The sequence below is a fragment of the Diaphorina citri genome, unplaced genomic scaffold (genome assembly GCF_000475195.1).
Source record: "Diaphorina citri unplaced genomic scaffold, Diaci psyllid genome assembly version 1.1 scaffold47, whole genome shotgun sequence".
Taxonomy (NCBI): Eukaryota; Metazoa; Arthropoda; class Insecta; order Hemiptera; family Psyllidae; genus Diaphorina; species Diaphorina citri.
The window spans coordinates 259,848-285,310 of NW_007377484.1; the positions used below are offsets into that span (position 1 = coordinate 259,848).

The 25,463-nt window shown below is 39.0% G+C and overlaps 2 protein-coding genes and 1 long non-coding RNA gene across 3 annotated transcripts; 1 reads left to right on the forward strand and 2 right to left on the reverse strand.

The window, feature by feature from the left end:
• Positions 1-800: 800 nt before the first annotated feature.
• LOC103515210 (laminin subunit alpha-like) lies at positions 801-17,516 on the reverse strand. The gene is made up of 10 exons (XM_026827767.1): positions 17,283-17,516; positions 16,927-16,999; positions 6,584-6,644; positions 5,929-6,037; positions 5,288-5,458; positions 3,927-4,040; positions 3,597-3,710; positions 2,912-3,080; positions 1,568-1,752; positions 801-947 (listed from the first exon to the last, which is right to left on the reverse strand). Exons 1-10 carry the CDS (start codon positions 17,514-17,516, stop codon positions 801-803), a joined length of 1,377 nt encoding a protein of 458 aa, XP_026683568.1.
• On the reverse strand, positions 1,941-2,690 carry LOC113469797. The gene is made up of 3 exons (XR_003393102.1): positions 2,681-2,690; positions 2,218-2,386; positions 1,941-1,953 (listed from the first exon to the last, which is right to left on the reverse strand). It is a non-coding gene; the product is annotated as an uncharacterized LOC113469797 (long non-coding RNA).
• Positions 17,517-19,868: 2,352 nt separating the features above from the next.
• On the forward strand, positions 19,869-24,213 carry LOC103515221 (mucin-5AC-like). Its single transcript, XM_026827773.1, has 9 exons — positions 19,869-20,003; positions 20,253-20,551; positions 20,831-21,585; positions 22,079-22,117; positions 22,157-22,696; positions 22,778-23,406; positions 23,585-23,742; positions 23,963-24,098; positions 24,160-24,213. Exons 1-9 carry the CDS (start codon positions 19,869-19,871, stop codon positions 24,211-24,213), a joined length of 2,745 nt encoding a protein of 914 aa, XP_026683574.1.
• Positions 24,214-25,463: the final 1,250 nt, after the last annotated feature.

Consider the following 25,463-nt stretch of genomic DNA (forward strand, 5'->3'; position numbering starts at 1 on the left):
TCATATAGTTTCTTCACTTACCCTTGCACTGAGGATATTGATAGAACCCAGGACTACACTGACTGCAGGTTTTGCCTCCAAAGTTCACCAAGCAGGGACATTTCCCTGACACATCGCAGGCTGTGGAACTACTACCTACTGCAGAACATCCGCACAGTTTACAATCCGGATAGCCATAGTATCTGAAACGGAACACCAAGACATGAGGGGTTAAGTGTGAAGCTGTGTCACATGCTCTTAGTTGTAAATCCAATGCCTTACGAACCGCACTACTGGGATATTATGCTAAAATATACCGGATCTCCTAGGTTCACTCACCGTTAACTCGACAGAAATATAATTCGTATCGAATTCAAACACGGACACCTTCCCCTGTTTATCGAGTACAGTAGCTCTACACGGCGTGGTAGAAGGACAATCATGTAGTCTGACATTGCCTCGTTCCACAGTAGTCTGAGAGCTAGCTTCTAACTGAATGACAGCAGAGTCTTGAGTGTGGGGGCCCGGGGTAACGTAGGATAATACGAGAACATGTGGGCCGGGCTTGGTGATACGCATGTCAAAGCGAAGTTAAAACTTTAAATATTACCTGAGGGATGCAATGCTAATAAATGCTACGAAATAAAAGAGATTTGCACAAAATAATGAAGATCAAAAGCGATGAATTGAGATCCATTCCAAGGATTTTGGTGGAATGAAAAAGCAATAAGTTTACACCTAAGGTGGACGTGTTTCAGACGATCTCACTCGTTTCCTTGTCTCGTCACTCGTTACTTGGGTAATTTGATATCATAGTTTCTTCACTTACCCTTGCATTGAGGATATTGATAGAACCCAGGACTACACTGACTGCAGGTTTTGCCTCCAAAGTTGACCAAGCAGGGACATTTCCCTGACACATCGCGATTGAGTAGGGGAAGCTCCTCACTGTTCAGAGCTGACAGGTCCTGATGTCATTACAGAGGAGATACAAATGAGTAAGGAGATGATACAAAATCGGAAGTTAGTGTCCTATGTAAACTTACGTACATCTGTAAATGTGAAACAAGATGCTTCAAAAGGTCAAACAAAATCATTTAAAGTTGCAGTGCACAGAAAAAAAGTTCAAAATGCAACCCACAAATCAAATGTTTGGAATTTGGAGCAGAATAGGGTTAACAATCGGTATTCAACCTCTCTATGGATGTACCTATGACCTACAAGCAACAAGAATTACCCATTACCCCGTAGATTTCAAAATGCAATTCACAAATCAAATGTTTGGAATTTGGAACAGAATAGGGTTAACAATCGGTATTCAACCTCTCTATGGATGTACCTATGACCTACAAGCAACAAGAATTACCCATTACCCCGTAGATAAAAAGTTCAACATGCAATTCACAAATCAAATGTTTGGAATTTGGAACAGAATAGGGTTAACAATCGGTATTCAACCTCTCTATGGATTTACCTGTGACCTACAAGCAACAAGAATTACCCATTACCCCGTAGATTCGTACAAGCTTAACCCAACATTTAAGACTGCCCCTACACCTAAGCCTCAGATTGGGCTTTTATCAATTACCTCAGGTGCGTTTAAGAAGAGACGTGGGGGTTCTCTGACATCATCCTGCGATGTATAAGCGCCTTCACTTAACACTGAATCATATTGAGTAAGCAGAGGATAGTTGAAGTGACGACATAGCCGCTGATCTTGTCGGGTGCAAGGCCGTAACTCTCGCTCTACTAGGATGGAAGGTTCGTAGAATGCTGAGGAGGAAGAGGACGACGAAACATTAGGAGAGATCTGATAATCCAGTGTGCGGAGAGGTATAACGTCGAAACGGCATATTGTCTGTGGTAAGTATAGTAAGTTGAAACATTCAAATAGCGACGTATATTACGAAAGAGTCTCACTTTAAAATTTGCAGGTTGGAAAAAAGTATGTTTTTTCGGAAGGTTCGTAGAATGCTGAGGAGGAAGAGGACGACGAAACATTAGGAGAGAAAACAAAGTGTACGGAGAGGTATAACGTCGAGATGGCATAATGTTTGTGGTAAGTACCTATAGTAAGTTGAAACATTCAAATAGCGACGTATATTACGAAAGAGTCTCACTTTAAAATTTGCAGGTTGGAAAAAAGTATGTTTTTTTATGCAGGACAAGTAAAAAGCGCAAATTTCAAGGATAGAAAATTAAATGGAAATTCTACTTGTAATGGTCCCCCGATCATACCTTGTGGTAGCAGAACAAAGTAGTCGATATAGGCAGCAGGATTGATTTTATTAGTAATGGCAATACTAATAGATATTCTGCCAGGGTACATGACAAGGGGAGATGGAATATTGCCCGTGATTCCTGATACGGTGACAAAACTCGGTGTCAGAGTGGGTTTCAATTGCACCTGGAATAAGAAAGGAGATATAAAATGTGAATGGTTTAGACCGGTCGCTCTGTCTGTATTTATCAAAAGCATTGACCTGTACCTACCTGTACATTTTCAACTTTTCAGACGGATATGGAAGTGTTTTCCAAGCCTTGGACAGCGCCATTTTGAATCAAGATGGTGAAGGTACACTTACCTGTGTGTGTTGCTCTGGACAGCGCCATTTTGAATCAAGATGGTGAAGGTACACTTACCAGTGTGTGTTGCTCTGGACAGCGCCATTTTTAATCAAGATGGTGAAGGTACACTTACCTGTGTGTGTGTTGCTCTGGACAGCGCCATTTTTAATCAAGATGGTGAAGGTACACTTACCAGTGTGTGTTGCTCTGGACAGCGCCATTTTGAATCAAGATGGTGAAGGTACACTTACCTGTGTGTGTTGCTCGATATTCAGCGCCATTTATGCATCACAAGTAAAAAGCGCAAATTTCAAGGATAGAAAATTAAATAGAAATTCTTCTTGTAATGGTGCCCCGATCATACCTTGTGGTAGCAGAACAAAGTAGTCGATGTAGGCAGCAGGATTGATTTTATTAGTGATGGCAATACTAATAGATATTCTGCCAGGGTACATGACAAGGGGAGATGGAATATTGCCCGTGATTCCTGATACGGTGACAAAACTCGGTGTCAGAGTGGGTTTCAATTGCACCTGGAATAAGAAAGGAGATATAAAATGTGAATGGTTTAGACCGGTCGCTCTGTCTATATTTATCAAAAGCATTGACCTTTACCTACCTGTACATTTTCAACTTTTCAGACGGATATGGAAGTGTTTTCCAAGCCTTGAATACACCTCTCTATATTTTTAAAACTTTACTTGGACTCAACCATCAACCTCCACATCCGAAGTCCACTACATCACTTTACAGCAAAGAGCAATAATAATGGTTTTACCGAAAAAAAAATAATAATAATAAAAAAAAAAATTGAACACTGAACAGTAGTTTGAGAAAAACCGAAAAATAGGAGCGTTCCTCTAATTGCTTGGCGCAGTGTATTACTACCAGTGTACCTACCTGTACATTTTAACTTTTCAGACGGATATTGAAGTGTTTTCCAAGCCTTGGACAGCGCCATTTTGAATCAAGATGGTGAAGGTACACTTACCAGTGTGTGTTGCTCTGGACAACGCCATTTTGAATCAAGATGGTGAAGGTACACTTACCTGTGTGTGTTGCTCGATATTCTCAACAGTATCTGATACGATTCGTATCTTTCCCACCACAGTCTCATTGTTTGGATTCACATAGCGAAGTATCAACTGATAGATGGAGGGTTCCTTGTTTGATAGAGGGAAAATAACTGGCAGGGCTAAGGTCTTACCATCCCGAAATCGAAGAGAGAAGGAAGACAGAATAAAAATAGGAAAACGTCAGTCGATCCGAGATCCGAGGACAAAGGGACAAACATTATCTGTTTGGGATGAAGTTGAACCCAGGCGGGAATCGAACCCACGACCTCTGAGCTAAGTAAATACTTACGTAGCAGTACTAGCAAAGTATTGCCATGGTGAATAGGTTACTCCATTATCAGCAGATCGTTCTAATGCCCACACAGCAGGTCTAGGAGAGTTACCCATCTTGATCAGAACGTACGCGACGTGAAACTCCTGTGAAACAGACGAGGTGAAACAGTGATACTTGAATGTATGAAACTTACGCTCAGACTGTCTGACAGACTCAGATCTCACAGACCGCGCTCCGTCAGAGAGTCGGACCGTATGTGGCAGAAAAAGTTCGAGACCGTAGTGGCGTAGCGTGATCTAAATTCAAATGTAGGGCGTGTAGGGCTCATGCACAGATCTACCAAGTCCCATCACAGTACATGCCATTAATATTTATGGGCAAGAGACGAAATTTTTCCCTCAAATAAGACAGTTTATGACGTACCTATCAACCTACAGGGACAGGGCCCGTAACACACGTTACAGATAACGGAACGGCCTGGACTGAGGAGGCCACCAAGCCTTTACGGTACACATTAGTGTATGACGGATGTTGGGTTCACGATTTTTGGTACCCCCTGTCCCTCCTAATTCCTAAATTCCTATCATACGTCTCGATCGAAACATCAAGTCAGTCTTAAACCAAGTGTCCATGAGTTCAGAGCTATCCCACAAGCTGTCACCAAAACGACCACTCCAGCCTCGGTACCGAGTGATAAGTATCTCAACTACTCAACGAAAGCCACGGTAAGAGACGACCCTCGACCCTTCTCCCTTTTCTAGCCCTACAGACGGGTTGAGCTTCAGTCAATAAATTATATTGACTAATTCCAAAAACCTCTTAATCTCCCTACATACCATATACGAAACCTCTCTGTACAGACACAAAACCTCTATAACACTCTGTCATCATTGCGTAATTGACCTTTTGAAGTTAATTCCATCGTTTCTCGAAAATACGCCGAGAATAGACCAGATAGTTATAGATTAATACACAGGTATGTATAATGTATAAATGGACGGATATTAGATATGTACATACATTCTGTATATGTTAGGGTAAAGTTCAGATGGGTTTGGACTTATCATGTGGAATAACAATGTAGATGTAAATATACAGGGTGTTCATATCAAAGTTTAAAAGCCCTAAAGGCTTCATTTTCAAGGTATGTATGTGTGTATTTGAAACATTCTGAGGTGTTTTCATTAGTGGAATTTTTGGTTTGAATAGGTCCAAAGACAAAAATAGTCGTAATTTTTTCGGGGTTCAACCTCACTGTGTGACTAATTGACTGAGACTGCTAATTTTGAAAATTTTTAATTCAGGATCCTCTCCCAATGGTACATTCGTAAGGAAAACAGTAAAAAAAAAAAAATGGGAACCGCTGATTTAAGTATTTGGTTTTACTTACCCGTCTGGTAGTGGTAGGATCCTGATCCGCCATGGACATCAGATGTCCCAGCAAGTTCTTAGTCCTGAGTAGACGTAGCCTAACATTAGTAGCTCTGGTCCATTCCTGTAGGCGAGTAGAGTTGAAGAAATTCTTCATGGATGGACGATGATCCAGAAGTGAAATGGTAATCTGAAATGAGACATACATTGTGATGAGCACATTGCATAATCATAATTATATAGTTTCCAGGAGTTTATATGAATAGGTTTTTCCTGAAGTGATCAGTGGTTCCGAACATAATTATCTTGGGTCTTGGGTGCTGGGTGATTTCATAAATTCTATTACCGCTTTGATTCAAAGGGGAAAAAATTGGGCTCACATTATTCCCCAAATATATTTGGGCTCACATTATTTCCCATTTTAATCACCTTACTTTAAAGTAGATAATCTTATCAATTCGTTTAGACATCAATATAAAACTAAGATTAGCAGAGGGTAAAAAAAGCTGATACTTTCACATAATTATTAGAAATTACTCAAAACCTCCGACACAAATTAATGAATAATAATATAATTCAAACTTGTAAAATAAAATTACAAATAAATAAAATTAATTAATTATAATATAATTCAAGATGGCAGAGTAAACTGTATCTTACCTCCCCTCCCTCCAAAGGTACAATCTTAGAATACTGGGTGGTACAAGTAACAGAGTCATCTTGAGTTATTGGTTTCAATGATTCCGATCCGAAGTACAATTCACAATCCCTGGGGACACACGGTAAGAAATAGTTAGACAAAAAGTTCTCGTCGATCTAAGAAAGTGAAGTGTGTAAGGAAGAAAAAAATGATTGATAGAGGGAAAATAACTGCCAGGGCTAAGGTCTTACCATCCCAAAATCGAAGAGAGAAAGAAGACAGAATAAAAATAGGAAAACGTCAGTCGATCCGAGGTCCGAGGACAAACCTTATCTGTTTGGGATGAAGTTGAACCCGGGCCGGAATCGAACCCACGACCTCTGAGCTAAGTAAATACTTACGTAGCAGTACTAGCAAAGTATTGCCATGGTGAATAGGTTACCAACTAGTTAGACAACAATTTCTCGTCGATTGAAGAAAGTGATGTTTGATAGAGGGAAAATAACTGCCAGGGCTAAGGTCTTACCATCCCGAAATCGAAGAGAGAAGGAAGAGAGAACAAAAATAGGAAAAGTCAGTCGATCCGAGATCCGAGGACAAACCTTATCTGTTTGGGATGAAGTTGAACCCGGGCGGGAATCGAACCCACGACTTTCAAGCTAAGTAAATACTTACGTAGCAGTACTAGCAAAGTATTGCCATGGTGAATAGGTTACTCCATTATCAGCAGATCGTTCTAATGCCCATTATGGCAAAATCTGGAACACTAGCTTGGATTTAAACGTTGGACACATTCTACAGTTGTCTCCTTTCGTATTGTACGGCTCAAGTGATAACAGTTCACGATAACAATAATGGTTCCTGTTTAGACAGAGCCGTATTTAGGGGACCCGGTGGGGCAGACTCCGAAAATTTGGATCATCCACTCCCCCCCCCCTCTCTCCCCGTAGAACATACGCGACGTGAAACTCCTGTGAAACAGACGAGGTGAAACAGTGATACTTGAATGTATGAAACTTACGCTCAGACCGCGGTCTGACAGACCCAGATCTCACAGACCGCGCTCCGTCAGAGAGTCGGACCGTATGTGGCAGAAAAAGTTCGAGACCGTCTTAAGAGACCAAATATTTCTTCCCTTAAACAGTTTATGACGTATCTATCTATCTACCTACAGGGCCCGTAACACACGTTACAGATAACGGAAAGGCCTGGACTGAGGAGGCCAAGCCTTTACGGTACACATTAGTGTATGACGGACCTTATGATAATATATCGTTTCGTAGGTCCAAACTCTGACTTATTGGTCGACATACTTTTATCTAAAGAAATGATTACAGTACAGCAATACGACTTGTTCATGACTATGTTTAAGACAATGAGTTGGGTTGCCCCGTATAACACATTAACACTACACAACACATGGTTACCACGTGTGCTACTACATATTGAAGCTAGTGAAATCTTTGGACAGTTGGGTCTTTGTAAAACAGGGAAGGGAAATAAATAGGTATCTAAATGAAAACATTATGCTCCTACTATAAAATCTGTTATTTATTTTGTTCTTTTCAAGAACCTCGAAGTGAACAGTTGGATATCATACTAGATTTGCATATCGGAGATTCCGGGTTTGATTCCCGTCAGAGTCGAAGTCTTATCGTCCCGAAAGGCAGCCGAAAGAAAAAAGCCAGCCGTTCCGAGAAATAATCTTATTCATTCGGAATCGAACACGTGCCCTAGCGCTTACAAGGCAGACGCCCTACTCTTCAAGCTAACTAGACTGGCAAAATGACTGGTTGTTTTAAATATGCTCAATATCATTTCTCCTTTCATATAAATTATTTTTTGTATTTCTCATGAACCCTCTGATGCGCGGTCTTCCAGTTTCTATTACAAAGGCCGGAGAGTGACGGAAGCATGATAACATTGCTAGGATAATGATATGTTATACAATGGTTGGTATATGTTATACACTGATAGTCCTTATCACTGGTTTTCATTCCAAGGAAGTGAACTCTACCCTCTGAGCAGTAGATAACAACTCCGGCCAATATAATAACATGGAAGTCCTAACATCCATACAGTGATCTGAATGGAGGGAAGTGTTATGTGATTATAAAATATTGAAACAATGTTACACCCAATATTGTTATTCCCATTTAACAATAAGTTAGAAACCTTATAACACACATTTGAGTGGAAAGTAATCACTAGGCGAGGTTTATGCCCGAAGCACTATCTACCCTTAGAACCCCATTACTTATCATGTGGTGAGAATAAATTAGGATGAAATTTATCAAATAACTTGGGCTACAATATTCCATGTCGCGGTTAAAATCAAACCCACGCCTTCCCGCTTAGCAGACGGACGGCAAAATTAGTTCAGATCAAGTTTGACTCGTATGTATGTACTGGCACCTACTACTAACTGTATCTTGATTCTCACATTCTACCCGAACCGATTTCACAATAGACTTTCATGTATGTATGTAATATGTATGTACTGGCACCTACTACTAACTGTATCTTGTAAGAATCTCACATTCTACCCGAACCGATTTCACAATAGACTTACATTTTTTTCCTTTTCTCTCCTTTTTGTTCAATGAAAATCTTATTCAACCCAGGAGTTTTATCAACTTCCCCAATGATCTGATAAGGAACTTATCAATAAATGAAATTCTAGGAAAAAGCGCCGCTTCTGTTTGGTAGATAACTGATGGGTGGAAGTTCAGGAATTCTAGATGAATAGTTGAATAGGTAATAGACTGAATACGATAGACATTGGAAATCGAGGGCGACTAATTACCTACATACGTATTTATTATTTATGTATAGGTAGTGATAATGATTTATGATAATCATAATGACACACTTTGAGGCTAACAACATTTTTTCTAAACGTAAAACTGCCAACTGAGCACAGTTTGGGGTTCTAAAGTTTCAAACTTTAATCATCACTTGTTCTCAGTGGGTTAAAATGCTAGAATTTTCCAGCGATAATTTTTTAGTACATGATATGGTTTACCATCTGACCACTCAATTATCTTCAATGACTTCAATACAAGAAGCTATGCATATGCACTCGTATGTACCCACGTTCAAATTGAAATTCTCGAGTTTCTAATTTTAGGATAAGATTTTGGAGATTTAGAAAAACAGGAACAATATTGAGAATTTACCAGATGATCCCCCCTTCACATTTTCAACAAAACATCTCCCGTTATGTTTTTCAAATTCCTATTTCGGGATATTTTAGTGATTTAACCCGTTGACTTCCCCAAAACATTTCGTCCTTCCTAGTGGATTTGTAAAAATCCATACTAAAACACAAAATCTGGAAGTACCTTCCAAACAGTGGGGGAAAACGAACTCAACAACGAGCGAAAATATTTATCAGTGAAGACGCGTTACATGGGAATTTGACATGAACATATCCTTTCAAGAAGGCAAATCAATAGTTAGAAACTTAACCCACAGTGGGATCTAAAACTAGATGGTGTTAATAAATATGGGGACTTAGGGAGTGTATGTGTTGAAGTTAAAATCTCCAAGTGCAATACTAACAACACACGTGTTCAAATTCATAAATACAATATTATAGTGTTATTAGTTATTATACTTTTGTAGGAAATAAGTAATGAGTTTAATAGGTGCCTTTAGGTACCCACAAGTAGGTAATATTGGTCAATAATGTAAGAAGATAGTCGTGTGAAGTTCACACCAGATACTATACAGTGACAGTACAATGCTGATAAATCTATTTATGGGTTAGGTACCTACATACCTATATACGAGTATTTATTTTAATCTCATAAATGAAATTGCTTTGTTATCTAATACGAATGACAATAGGTACTTGGGTGTAATAAGTTGAATCTCTTCCAGGGAAGGACTATTTCTGGCAACACTTAGGTACATACCTATTAATAAAGCTATTTAAATTAATTACCTATATTAATTTGTCCTAGTCTAAAAATTGAATATTCTGTATTATTGTAATTTTATTGTCAACAGTAGGTACAATCTACAATATTCTATTGTTCTGTGTCCTAGTCTAAAAATTGAATATTCTGTATTATTGTAATTTTATTGTCAACAATAGGTACAATCTACAATAATCTATTGTTCTGGTAGAGCAAACTGTAACAACGGAGGTCTTATGGTCCCGAAATCAAAGAGAGTAGGTCAGGAAGACACCAGAGGAGAAAGCCATCCGTTCCGTGAACGAAATTTATTTGTTTAGCACTCATGCTGAGTGAGGTTAGTGTGAGCAGATTAGTAGCTTGGAGGGTAGAAGCTCTCGATTGGTGTATGAAGGATAGATCCACTAAAGACCTTTGCCGTTATATAGTGACGTTAAACTTCCAAACAACCAAAATCTTGTCCAAGTGAATTGGTCTTTTCAGCACCCTATAGGTAATGAAAACAACTTAGATGAGAATGATAACAGGAGCACAGTATATTCTCATTGTTTTTAGGTTAGGAACCCTGGATTCTGATCACAACATTGAGGGGACCTTACATGTTGAATACAATATACAAGGTGACCTTACATGTTATGCTATATTATCACATGCCCCCCTTTAAATTTTTGTAATTAGGCATGTAATCTAAATTACAAAATTATGTCTAGATACAATGAGAGAGAGAAAGAGAGAGAGAGAGGAATGAAGTGCATTAGTATTATTAAGTCCTAGTCTCCCACTACGGGGATCTTATGTCAGCACCTTGGTTCTGACAGATATAAAAAAAAGAAGAATAAATAAATAGTAATTGAAAATAAAACAATGCATAACAAGAACAGAACGGACGGAATTTTTTTTATGATTTATCGAGAAGAGAACGCATTTTTATTCTTCCTCCTCCTCTTTCTTCTTCTTCTCCTCCTCCTCCTTCTTCTCCTCCTCTCCCTTCTTCTTCTCCTCCTGATATTCCTTCGAAGAGTCTCCTACTTTTCCTTTCTGAAATATAAAAACTGTTATTTCCTTGAGCATATTGAGGGTGAATGGTGAATGGTTACAGGAAAACGGTTTTCGTCAAATGGATCCTCTCTTTTATCCTACTTGCCTACCATATAAGGCTGATTGGGTTTACTCAAAAGGATAATAAATAAATACCTGCCTAATTAGATCCCCATTTGTTGTTAGGAGTAGGAAGTAGGTAATCTGGGTAACGACCCAGATTACCTAGACATATTTCTGTACGTGTTATTTCGCCTATTTCTCATCTGATAAAAAAAAATCTGAAAGTAACGTAATTTGACGTAACTTTGGGGGTTTCGTGTTGTACGTAACTCAAGCCGCGTTATGACGTAGGTATACTAAGTAGGTATACATAACGACCCAGATTACCTATACATATTTCTGTACGTGTTATTTCGCCTATTTCTCATCTGATAAAAAATCTGAAAGTAACGTAATTTGACGTAACTTTGGGGGTTTCGTGTTGTACGTAACTCAAGCCGCGTTATGACGTAGGTATACTTAGATCCACGTACCTACCTACTACCCTGCAATATTAGCATAACTTTACAGTAGGTAGGTACGGTACTTTTCATATCTGTATTGAATAAGAGCCAAGAAGAATGTTGCTGCCACGTTCCTAAGCTATTCATGTGAAATTTATTGTGCTTCGAAAGTATCGCATTATCTACAGGAAAACGGTTTTCGTCAAATGGATCCTCTCTTTTATCCTACTTGCCTACCATATAAGGCTGATTGGGTTTACTCAAAAGGATAATAAATAAATAAATACCTGCCTAATTAGATCCCCATTTGTTGTTAGAAGTAGGAAGTAGGTATACATAACGACCCAGATTACCTATCTATACATATTTCTGTACGTGTTATTTCGCCTATTTCTCATCTGATAAAAAAATCTGAAAGTAACGTAATTTGACGTAACTTTGGGGGTTTCGTGTTGTACGTAACTCAAGCCGCGTTATGACGTAGGTATACTTTACATATTTCTGTACGTGTTATTTCGCTTATTTCTCATCTGATAAAAAATCTGAAAATAACGTAATTTGACGTAACTTTGGGGGTTTCGTGTTGTACGTAACTCAAGCCGCGTTATGACGTAGGTATACTTAGATCCACGTACCTACTACCCTGCAATATTAGCATAACTTTACAGTAGGTATAGGTACGTACTTTTCATATCTCTATTGAATAAGAGCCAAGAAGAATGTTGCTGCCACGTTCCTAAGCTATTCATGTGAAATTTATTGTGCTTCGAAAGTATCGCATTATCAGGTTTAATGTGCTTATAGGGTGACTAAATAGGGAGCGCGTAGCGCGACCGTATTATCCCACGTATACGAAGTCGGAAGGGACCGCCTTGCGTGTCTGTATTCTCTCAAGCGGCTAAATAGGGAGCGCGTAGCGCGACCGTACTATCCCACGTATACGAAGTCGGAAGGGACCGCCTTGCGTGTCTGTATTCTCTCAAGCGCGACCGTAATCTTTTATGGTTCGAAGCGCGACAGTGTTTGTTCACGTGCGCTTTCTTTCTAACGCGTTCCTTTTTTAGCTATTTTTTCATTACTTTTTTTAGTACAATATTCCAAACCGTGACGAAGGAAGGACAGGCAAAAATAGCTATTTTACCTATACCTACGTACGCTAGGATTATTCTCGTTTCTGTCAAGCTCACCCTATTGATGAGTTCTTATCTAACAATACGAGGATTACAAGAGGAAGATATAGGGATAATCTCGGATAGTATAATAATGTTTTGTTTGGCATTGCTGTGTTGCCAGCATTAAAATTCCCCACCCATACATGTAGGGGAATTTCCCCTATGTATGGAAACACTGTAGCGTTGCTACCTAGAACATAAGGGTATGCATAGGTGCATTTATGTACCACAAGATATGAGGTTCTAAGGGAGGGAATATTAAATCATGTGTAGGTACCTACGTGCATAGAAATGGAAACTGACAAGAACATAAGACATTCTCCTTCCGTTGAAAACAAGAATTTGAAACCGAGATAGTTTCAAAACTAGTCATGACTCATGAATACATATCATATACTACCTATGTACATTTGTACATATACCTATGGATGTAAACTAAACTATGTATATAAACAAAATTTATTACATCAGTTAGCTTCCAGATCCAGTGAGACCATATGACAGACCCGACAGACATAGACAGTCGGAACATGTATGGCGAAAAAAGAATGAGACCTAGGTGTGTCAGACTGCGGCCAGAGCGTGAGTGGCTGTCATTAGAACGATTATACCTATGGATGTAAACTAAACTATGTACATAAACAAAATTTATTACAGTTAGCTTCGAGATCCAGTGAGACCATATGACAGACCCGACAGACATAGACAGTCGGAACATGTGTGGCGAAAAAAGAATGAGACCTAGGTGTGTCAGACCGCGGCCAGAGCGTGAGTGGCTGTCATTAAAGCGATTTCTCCAACGTCTTCGAAAAGCCGACCCTGATTTCTGTCTGCAACCTGAAGGGAAGCTCTCTGTGGTTGAAATATTTCAGGTTTTATGAGAAACCATCAGGCACTAAGTACCTAGGTAGGTATGTTGGTGCTGTTTTGCAAATAATGGCTGAAAGGTGGGTAATCTCCATACAAAAGCAATAAACATAAATATAAAACAAAATATTAAACGATTTTCCTTAGAAATAAAACTTTTAAACATGCGCGAAAATTAGATTTCTCTTTTCCTAAATGTTCATAATTCACATTTTTTTCCAGCTCTTTTCATAGGTTTATTTTTTAGTCTAAAAAAGTGAAAATGCAGAAAGAAACCCATTGATTAGGCTTGCCAAACGTCCCGAATTGGCCGGGACAGTCCCGAATTTCAGGGGGTGTCCCGGCGTCCCGTTCAGTTTTTCATTTTGTGTGAATGAAACTTACAAACCTTAGTCCCTTTAATCATGGGCCTGGGCTCTGCTACGTACTTTACCGACATAATTCTTAAATTACTAAATGATTCTCAAGCACTAACACACAATAGGTTAAGAAAAGTGAGCACTTGAGTGTTCATAAATTTTCTGTGCTTGACATTTAGCTCTTTTCATAGGTTTATTTTTTAGTCTAAAAAAGTGAAAATGCAGAAAGAAACCCATTTAAACTATACTGGTTGGTAGGAGCTTGGGAGTTTAAGTTTAGTGTTTTTTGATGGGTAATAAATCCAGGAAGAGTTAGGTACGTACCTACACATTAATACTATACTGGTTGGTAGGAGCTTGGGAGTTTAAGTTTAGTGTTTTTTGATGGGTAATAAATCCAGGAAGAGTTAGGTACGTACCTACACTACCTCTAGCTAGATACTATTTTACCTGTAGGTATCTTTCATACCTATGCATCATATTATATGTAGGTAACTGGTAGCTATGTAGGACCTATTTTTGTAGGAAATAAGTAATGAGTTTAATAGGCGCCTTTAGGTACCCACACGTAGGTAATATTGGTCAATAATGTAAGAAGATAGTCGTGTGAAGTTCACACCAGATACTATACAGTGACAGTACAACACTTAACTTCATGAAGACAATAGACTAGTCACTTTCAGTGAGTGTCGACCAGTGGCATTAAAAAAAGATAATAATACAGAGTCGATGAATGAAAATTAGTCAAGGAGGCTTTTACTAATGCTGTGATATGCATGAAAATTGTGAAGAAGCCTCCTGTGAATGAAACCTACAAACCTTTGTCCCTTTAATCACGGGCCTGGGCTCTGCTACGTACTTTACCGTCATAATTCTTGAATTACTAAATGATTCTCGAGCACTAACACACAATAGGTTAAGAAAAGTGAGCACTTGAGTGTTCATAAATTTTCTGTGCTTGACATTTGGCATTCCTTTATCCTTCCCCTTCTTGAACAAAGTATAGCTACTCAGTTATCCTCAGGAGGTTGAGGATAATTGACATCTCCACCAAGGTTGGTGGAGATGTCAAAAATACAAAATATTGTTATATTACCTGGGTTAGGTTATCATGCCTGTAACACCTAGATACATAACGGAGGAGCAGAAAAAACTTTGACTTTGCCGAATATGGATCCCGGGCCTCCGGTGTGCAAACCTATAGTGATACCTACTCGGCCGCGAAGGTTGCTAATGCCGGAAAAGAAGAATGTAACTTATTTCTCATAACAATAAACATATGTAGGTACTTTGTGTAGGTATAGTTGAGATCTTAACTTGCCTAGCAAACAATTTCACAGAGCTTTCTACTTATCTCATTCGAGCAATTATAATGCTGAAAGTTTCTTCCTTCTCTTTCTCTTTATCTCTCTCTCTCTGTCTCTTTATTTCTTTCTCAAAAGTCTTACAACTTAATCCTTTGAGTAAGAAGAGTTTCTGTACTTTGACAGAATCTGTCACTGTGTGGGAGGAGTGGGTCTCACACTAGGCTAGTACATCAGATTTCCCCGGTTCGATTCTGGGCAGAGTCAATTTTTTTTGCTCTGTGTGTGGACTACGTGGTACACTTAACTTCATGAAGACAATAGACTAGTCACTTTCAGTGAGTACCGACCAGTGGCATTTAAAAAAAAAAAGATAATAATACAGAGTCGATGAATGAAAATTAGTAAAGGAGGCTTTTACTAATGCTGTGATATGCATGAAAATTGTGAAAAAGCCTCTGTGAATGAAACTTACAAACCTTTGTCCCTTTAATCATGGGCCTGGGCTCTGCTACGTACTTTACCGACATAATTCTTAAATTACTGATAGCCGATTTCACCAAACTTCAATCAAGCCTTAATTGAATCATTAAGCACTGATGGGGAATTAAAGTTGAAAATTGCATTTCTTATAGGTAGGTAGGTAGATTTGTATGAATGGAAACATTTGGTGTCATTGGAGAAATATATACACACATTACACAAATGTTACAAATATTTGTACCTACATTCTACATACCTATTATACAAAGTACCTACTGATAAATCTGATAACGGCACCTACCTGTGCTATTTCAGGATGGGATTTTCCGACTCTTCGACTGGGATTAGCTATATATTATATGTCAACTTGTAGATACCTATTAAGTATTATGTGTCAACATGTAGTCAACAAACGAAAGAATAAAGTAAGTCAGAAAATTGTTACTCATCATTGCCATGAAGTCCATGAACTCAACGATTTTTCAAATACAGAAGCATGATGAAATACCTACCTACCTTGATACCCCATATGAAAGCTCTACTACCAAATACGTTGCAATTACAGACGAATAAAACAGAACGAAAACGTACGAAATCCCTACCTAATCTTTTATTTCAAGGATAACAAGGGTAGGGATTGCCTTTTTTTGTATCCTAGGTAGATACATATAATTTTGGGAGAAAAAATCTGAAGGAAAACAAAACTAAATCCATAGCCTGCAGGGATTTAAAATTTATATCACGCAGGTAGATACATATAATTTTGGGAGAAAAAATCTGAAGGAAAACAAAACTAAATCCATAGCCTGCAGGGATTTAAAATTTATATCACGAGGTATACATGACTGTAGTATACTTACCTGTTATTTATTTATGTACATACGAGTTTGTTATTCTCGTATACATGTAAAACATTTATTATATGAGACAGGGACAATCATCAGAACTTGTGGAAGTTACAAACTGCAGGGAAATGAACACAACAATAAATATGTAGGTATCTCTTTTGCTCACACTTTCAGAGTAGGCACCATATTTGATCTAAATTGGACAAATCATTTCAGAGTTATGGCGAAACAAAGTTTTCAGTTGATCTCGATGACAGGCATTGAAGTTGGAACCTTCTGTATGATCCATCTGATGGGAAACATACCTACCTACTTTAATACTAGAGTGGCCACCGCAGCCAATCTAGGTATATGTACTACAGGATGAGGATTTAATGTTTTAACCGTATGGTTTGAGAAAGGGACCTAATCCAGTAATCCCGATTCAGTCTAGGTATGTTTCTCTGAATAAAATGATTATTAGGTACCTCTTTAGGTACCACCATCAGTTCAGAACACTGGAGTTAAGTACTATTCACCGTGATGAATACCAGGATGGGTGACCGACTGGTTACGCATCACTTTCACTTTCTGCAGGCTATGAGGGATGCACTATGGATTCAGATTCCTGAGGATAATTTAGGAGGTTTGTCCTCACGACGGACGCGATGGTCAACATTCTAACGAATAACGTAAGGTGGTATAAAGACTGATAAAGAAGACTTTCCAAGTTATACCAACTCTTTATCTGGCTTAGACATAAAGACACTTTTTAAGAGGTCATAATTGTCATGAAGCCTGATAAATAGGTGGCATGTCATTTACTCCTTTAGGCGGTTGAAACTGTTGCTCCTCACAGGACAAAGTATGATAACCAGATAGTAAAGGTTCTTACCATTCCCTGGATGTGTAAATGTTCCTCCTCCACTTCCTTGAACTCCGTCCCATGCTTGTTCATCCCGACCAGATTACAATATAACTCCGGTTCCTCCACCCCCTCACCACATGTTGCCGTAGCGAACACTCTCCGACCTGCGGCAAGATTGAACATCGGAGGCGTCAATTCCTGACCGCATGCGGCACGGATGAGAACGAAAATAAAACACCAGAGTGGCGGCGCGCGCGACATTTTTGGCGGCGACCGCATGAAATGTTTTTGTCGGACAACGGATCCGCGAGTCTTGGCGGACTTATTGCGTTCCAGACTTGACGGACATTTTGACGAAAATTACCTATTTGAAAAAAAAAAAAAAATCACACGGATTATTAAAAAAAAATATTTTTAATAAATATGAGAGTTAATATTGATGCATCGAATTTTTAACCAGAAAAAACTAACCTTCATTAATTTCCCCTAAAAATTTATTGGAAATGGAGTAATTTGATGAGTGCAAAAATGTCGACCCAGTTATTTGTACAAGTGAGATGTGACGATGATAATTAAGTAGATAGGTAAAGATATAGGCAGATATCAGGACAGGTTTGGGGGCACTTGGCTCTGGGACAAAAACAAAGTATTTACCTTTTTAACAATACAGACTTTTCGAAACATAGCAACACTTTAGAAAATGCGCGATAGTTTGCTGTCTTAAGTCTCAAATCAAGGTGTTGGTCTGGACTTAGACAAATAGCACTTGAATAGCGAACTTATTGCTTCACAAAAACTAAGCTAAATAGCTTGAAGTGGTAACTCCCGTTACCAAACTGAGTACTCAAAAATCATTTCAAAGATAATTTTCTGAAATTCCTGAAACCATTTTCATTTGGTTATGCCATCAGAATCAGCAACACTTTAGAAAATGCGCGATAGTTTGCTGTCTTAAATCAAGGTGTTGGTCTGGACTTAGACAAATAGCACTTGAATAGCGAACTCAATGCTTCACAAAAACTAAGCTAAATAGCTTGAAGTGGCAACTCACGTTACCAAACTGAGTACTCAAAAATCATTTCAAAGATAATTTTCTGAAATTCCTGAAACCATTTTCATTTGGTTATGCCATCAGAATGTAGGTAAACAGCGTATATTAACATCAACATGTCTGTTACGCCGACACCCAGGCCACTTTCTGTCACATCTGCCCTTCCTATCGATTGACATCATGTCTTGACTCGAATCCATCATTTGATAGTATCAAATTAACTGTCCATTTCCAACTGACATCTTGATATGTTTCAAGTTCTGACTACAACTCCCCCGCCACTCATAACTACACCAGGTTCTTTCCTTAATTCTATTATCTGTGGTATATTCGGATGTCCGGAGCAAGAGAATCAAGAAACACACCCTGGGAACTCTGGATAACCATGTGACTATTCTCATGGAGTTATGACATTGTACAGAGATAGGGATATATTAGGAACCCATGGATACATGCAAAGATTGTCACTGCAGTATTGTACGACACATTGCTGGAACTACGGTTTTGCCCTGTATTCGGAGACAAGCTACCCGCCTCACACTAACCTCACCCAGCCTGAGTGGGGGCGGACCCTAGAAGCAGGTGATTGATGTCCAGGGGTTCCATCTGGATACCAACCACGCGCATCGTAGCTGAACGTAGTGATACATCGGGAACTGATGCATTTAACTTGTCAAAGCTTTGCGTATAATGTCTGCCACTCTCGTTCAGACCGTCTGACAGTTTTTCTTCCTTTGAGATAATATTTGAGATAGGTACATATATTATATACCTACTTACACTGTGTGTGCGGATACGGACTCCTGAATTCTTCGAAAAAAAATGGTTTGGTGTTTTTTCTTATGAAGGCCAGCGCAGTGGCTTAGAAACTGCAATAGTACTTAACGCCAGTTCTCAACGGATCTCTAAAGTTAAGCAACGTTTTGTGTGATTGGTATCTGGACGAGTGACCGTCTGAGACAGCACAGACTACTGTTTCGGAGTGCACTCAGGCGTGATGACAATTTATTGAGGAGCTGGTCCCGATGACCTAAGAATAAAAAAGATATTTGAGCTTATATCTCTAATGCCTTTTCTTGGGAAAAAGCTCCACCTCGCTATGTTAAGGGCTCGGAACTTCACACCCAATGTGATGTTAAGGGTTCGGAACTTCACACCCAATGTGATGTTAAGGGTTTGGAACTTCACACTCAATGTGATGTTAAGGGTTTGGAACTTCACACCCAATGTGATGTTAAGGGTTCGGAACTTCACACTTAATGTGATGTTAAGGGTTCGGAACTTCACATTCACACCCAATGTGATGGTAAGGGTTCGGAACTTCACACTCAATGTGATGTTAAGGGTTCGGAACTTCACACTCACCCTATGGTCATGCTTATCTAAGTGGGAGAAGACGAGGGGTGTTCAAAATGGGGGCCGCACGGCCCTTGGGAAAAAGCTCCTCCTCGCTATGTTAAGGGTTCGGAACTTCACACCCAATGTGATGGTAAGGGTTCGGAACTTCACACTCACCCTATGGTCATGCTTATCTAAGTGGGAGAAGACGAGGGGTGTTCAAAATGGGGGCCGCACGGCTGTCTGACAGACCGATACGTATTAATGCGATCGTATTGGAAGTGGTTACAATCTACAAGTTTCGTGTAGACACGGAGTTTCTCTACATTCATCTGACAGACCGATACGTATTGGAAGTGGTTACAATCTACAAGTTTCGTGTAGACACGGAGTTTTTCTACATTGATTTAGATCAGACGCACCCATAAGCTAGTAGTAGTGCCTAGCAGATTGATCTTGTAAACACTTGCAGAATCAATCTTATCAGGAAATTTTGTTCTGCAAAATTGATTGTTCACAGTGCTGTAGTATCCATGTTAGTATTTTCCCTATAATAACTATCACTGTGTAGTTAATGCTTTACTGAATAGTTTGAACTCATATTGCAGGATGTTGGAAGCAACGTACCAGAGGCATCGGTTCCTAATGTCAACATCCCCTCTGTCAACTCTGATCTACTCAACCAATATATTCAAGCCGGGGTACCTGTCATCAATGCTCATATACCTAACCAAGCCCAACCACCACCAGTCCAACCACCTGGTCTGAATCTCACTACTCAGGACAAACAGAAGCTAGCTCAACAAATACTAGCCGAGCTCATCAGTAGATATAAAGATAAACAAAAACCTCAACCTGACAAACATGATGAAGTCACAGACCTAATGTACACATACTCGAACCGCTTGTAGGTAAACAGTGTAAAAAAATATCTTTATACTTTTTTGCTGACTCTGAGTGTACATGGTATCAAGTAGCTATGTAACTCACCTGTGTATACTGGAAGATACCTATAGGTAGCTGATTTATATTTGCTGATCCACTATGAAAATAATAATATCGATAAATATGTAGACATAATAAACAAAAAAATCCTTTTTTTCCTTCCTGTTTTTAAAAATGTCGACTCCACCAGGAATCGAATGAGAGTTAATATTGATGCATCGAATTTTTCCAACAACTACAGAAAAACCAACAACCACTACTCCTGCAACAACTACAGAAAAACCAACAACCACTACTCCTGCAACAACACAGTCACTTTCATGAAAACATCGCATAGCTCTACACAAGCCTTAACCACAACCACTCAAACCATTAGCACAACAACCCAACCTGTTAGTACAACCACGCAACCCGCCATTACAACCACACAACCTGTTACTACAACTGTGGAAACAATGCAAGAAAAAACATCAGAAACTACTCCACCAACCTCAAGTACATCAACACTCATCACATCTAATGCAACCTCCACCACCGTGTATTCAACCAGCATCAGCATTGAAACCACGACATCTGCTACGACCAAAGTTACACAACCAACATCCAGTACTGTCCTCACAACCACATCCACTCCGCCATCTACTAGTTCTACAAGCATTCCAACTACTATTGGAAACACAAGATCTAGCCCACTTGTAACAACATTGTCAGCACACACCACACAACCACCAACAACACATTCCAAACGGAGAGTTATTGAAAAAACTCAAGTTATTGATGAGGATACATTCGATGAATTTGAAGATCACGTAGAGAGTTTGAAGATAGATCAACAAGTAGCACTTCTTACTTCACTTCTGAACTCCCTGGTAAGCTCAACTACAAGTCAAGAAATAGGATATCCGGTTATTTTGGAGAAAAATATTTCACCCGTAGGATCTCATGAAGTCTCTTCGGAGAGAACAAGTGACTTTGTTACAACATCTACATCCCCAGGTACCTTGAGTACGAGTATTGCACTATCCAGTCATGAGTTCAACACGACTACTGAAATACTACCATCTGTAGAGACAAATCTAACCCATAGCTCAACTGAAATCACATCAAGTAGTGAATCTACCAGTCATCAAGTTACAAAACCATCGAAACATACCGCACCTGACTTGTTATCCCTGTTTGATCAATCTCACAAGAACCACAACAAAGAAGACACACCTAGCACCACTTTATCCAATCCTGAATTCAGCACAATCATTGGAACTCATTCAGCTTCTGTAGAAACATCAAAGTTTGATAGCACAACTCAGTCCCATGAAGTAACAGCAAGTAGTGACGTCACTACTATCACTTCTGAACTCCCTGGTAAGCTCAACTACAAGTCAAGAAATAGGATATCCGGTTATTTTAGAGAAAAATATTTCACCCGTAGGATCTCATGAAGTCTCTTCAGAGAGAACAAGTGACTTTGTTACAACATCTACATCCCCAGGTACCTCTAGTTCCAGCAGTACAACATCTACATCCCCAGGTACCTCTAGTTCCAGCAGTACAACATCTACATCCCCAGGTACCTTGAGTACGAGTAGTGCACTATCCAGTCATGAGTTCAACACGACTACTGAAATACTACCAACTGTAGAGACAAATCTAACCCATAGCTCAACTGAAATCACATCAAGTAGTGAATCTACCAGTCATCAAGTTACAGAAACATCGAAACATACCGCACCTGACTTGTTATCCCTGTTTGATCAATCTCACAAGAACCACAACAAAGAAGACACATCTAGCACCACTTCCAATCCTGAATTCAGCACAATCACTGGAACTCATTCAGCTTCTGTAGAAACATCAAAGTTTGATAGCACAACTCAGTCCCATGAAGTAACAGCAAGTAGTGACGTCACTACTCATCATGTGACAGAAACAGTGAAACATGCCACTGTACCTGACCTGTTATCACTGTTTGGATTATCCGGGAAGAAACAGGGCCATGTCACTAAATCAAACTCCTCTCATACAACAAATCACACTGGAGGTGTTACAACCACTATATCCACAACACATGACACAGTATCCACAACACATGACACAGCATCCACAACACATAACACAACATCTACCAGTCCAAGTACACAACTTACAACTAGCGAAAACCTTACAACACATGACACAGTATCCACAACACATGACACAGCATCCACAACACATGACACAGCATCCACAACACATAACACAACATCTACCAGTCCAAGTACACAACTTACAACTAGCGAAAACCTTACTACATCAACCTCAACCTATGCAACGTCGACTACAGTATCTAATACATCCAGTGTACATACCACTCCCGACACAACTATTTCATCTACTACAATCAGTCAAGCAACAAGCACAACCTCTGCTTCAAGTTCATCTTCTCTTTTTACTTTTAGAGACACACTTACATCAACTACTAACCTTGCATCCAGTACAATCATTGCTCCCCTCACAACTTCTACAATGATAGAGTCTACGCATGCGTCGTCTACAAGCCCATCAGTTGAGACCAAACCTCCACCATCATCACCTTCATCTACTAATACTACCTCTCCATCCACGAGTACAACATCATTAACTTCAACTACACAGAGTACTACCATAGTGACAACCACTAAACTAACAACCACCCAGAGTACTACAACTGAACCAAGTACCACATCAACTACAACTGAACCTCCCACTACAACTCAAAGTGCTACCACAGAAGAATTAACAACTGAAGAACCTACTACACCAGAAGAGACAACAACTGAAGAAGTAGTTCCAATTGATGAGGCTACACCGGAAGAATTAACAACTGAAGAACCTACTACACCAGAAGAGACAACAACTGAAGAAGTAGTTCCAATTGATGAGGCTACACCTGAGGAGCACTACCACAGAAGAATTAACAACTGAAGAACCTACTACACCAGAAGAGACAACAACTGAAGAAGTAGTTCCAATTGATGAGGCTACACCTGAGGAGCCTACAACTACTGCAACTACCGAAGAACTTACAACTACTAGCACCGAAAAGACAACATCCACTAGTATAACTAGCAGAGAAAATATAACAACTACAGAGAAACCAACAACCACTACTCCTGCAACAACTACAGAAAAACCAACATACTACAACTCAAAGTGCTATCACAGAAGAATTAACAACTGAAGAACCTACTACACCAGAAGAGACAACAACTGAAGAAGTAGTTCCAATTGATGAGGCTACACTTGAGGAGCCTACAACTACTGCAACAACCGAAGAACTTACAACTACTAGCACCGAAAAGACAACATCCACTAGTATAACTAGCAGAGAAAATATAATAACTACAGAGAAACCAACAACCACTACTCCTGCAACAACTACAGAGAAACCAACAACCACTACTCCTGCAACAACTACAGAAAAACCATTTATTGATGAGGATACATTCGATGAATTTGAAGATCACGTAGAGAGTTTGAAGATAGATCAACAAGTAGCACTTCTTGCTTCACTTCTTCATCTTCATCTACTAATACTACATCTCCATCCACGAGTACAACATCATTAACTTCAACTACACAGAGTACTACCATAGTGACAACCACTAAACCAACAACCACCCAGAGTACTACAACTGAACCAAGTACCACATCAACTACAACTGAACCTCCCACTACATCTACCAGTCCAAGTACACAACTTACAACTAGCGGAAACCTTACTACATCAACCTATGCAACGCCGAGTACAGTATCTAATACATCCAGTGTACATACCACTCCCGACACAACTATTTCATCTACTACAATCAGTCAAGCAACAAACACAACCTCTGTTTCAAGTTCATCTTCTCTTTTTACTTTTAGAGACACACTTACATCAACTACTAACCTTGCATCCAGTACAATCATTGCTCCCCTCACAATGCAACGCCGACTACTATAGTATCTAATACATCCAGTGTACATACCACTCCCGACACAACTATTTCATCTACTACAATCAGTCAAGCAACAAGCACAACCTCTGCTGTTTATTGTATCAACTATTGCTTTAGCATTGTGTAATGTGTATGGAAATTTCAAGTTAATTCTCGACAAATTTTCCAATCCTCTGACTGGCAGTAATGGTGAGGAAATGAAAAAGAATTTAATATTGTAAAATGTAAAATTATTATTTGCTACAGATAAATAGATATTCATTATCATTACTTTGTTTTAGACTGCGAGATTTTATTACAACATACAGAATAGACTGATGCCCCTGTATGTCCAATACATACAAGACATGAATATACTCCGTAAAGTATTTCACCGTTAAAAAGACAAATTATTTATGTGTGAAGAACATAAAATTTCGATGGTTTTCTCAAACAGATACCCTTGTTATAAAATACTGCCAAATGAATTATTTACAAAGAAACAGAAGCAACTTACAGATCTTTACAAAACAACAAAGGAATATTAAAACTTAAGAGCAACATTGAAAGGTAATTTTTAAAATACAAATATGTCAACATTTTTTCCTTCCTTTTTTTATATCTATATAGAAAAATATAAAAATAAAACTTTACATAGGTACGGTGGCCTTAAATAATGAAAGGTCAAAATGTTATTTATGTTAAAATACTTGATTCGAAATAAACATAAACAATTTTTCAATTTCTTATTTCTAGCAGAATGCATGATTTTTTTACTTTCTATTACTACAGTATAGCGGAGCTATACTAGTAATGAAAGTATTGCAATCGGTCCAAATTTTCAAAATCGGGAAATGGGTGGAAATATCCGTTTTGGGGTCCCCTGATTCCAAAAAAGTGGTTTTTAGCCCATGGTCTGTACGTAACGTACGTACGTAC

Excerpts from the sequence above, each read along its gene's own strand:
- LOC103515210 (XM_026827767.1), bottom strand. The coding sequence starts at position 17,516 with ATGTCGCGCGCGCCGCCACTCTGGTGTTTTATTTTCGTTCTCATCCGT. Across the intron at positions 4,041-5,287 it reads ATCCTACCACTACCAGACGG|GAGTTTCACGTCGCGTACGT; the intron begins GTAAGTAAAACC and ends TCTGTTTCACAG. Across the intron at positions 3,711-3,926 it reads ATTCACCATGGCAATACTTT|GAACCCTCCATCTATCAGTT; the intron begins GCTAGTACTGCT and ends CTATCAAACAAG.
- LOC103515221 (XM_026827773.1), top strand. The coding sequence starts at position 19,869 with ATGGGGGCCGCACGGCTGTCTGACAGACCGATACGTATTAATGCGATC. Across the intron at positions 23,743-23,962 it reads ACAACTACAGAAAAACCAAC|AACCACTACTCCTGCAACAA; the intron begins ATACTACAACTC and ends AGAGAAACCAAC. Across the intron at positions 24,099-24,159 it reads GTTTGAAGATAGATCAACAA|TACAACATCATTAACTTCAA; the intron begins GTAGCACTTCTT and ends TCCATCCACGAG.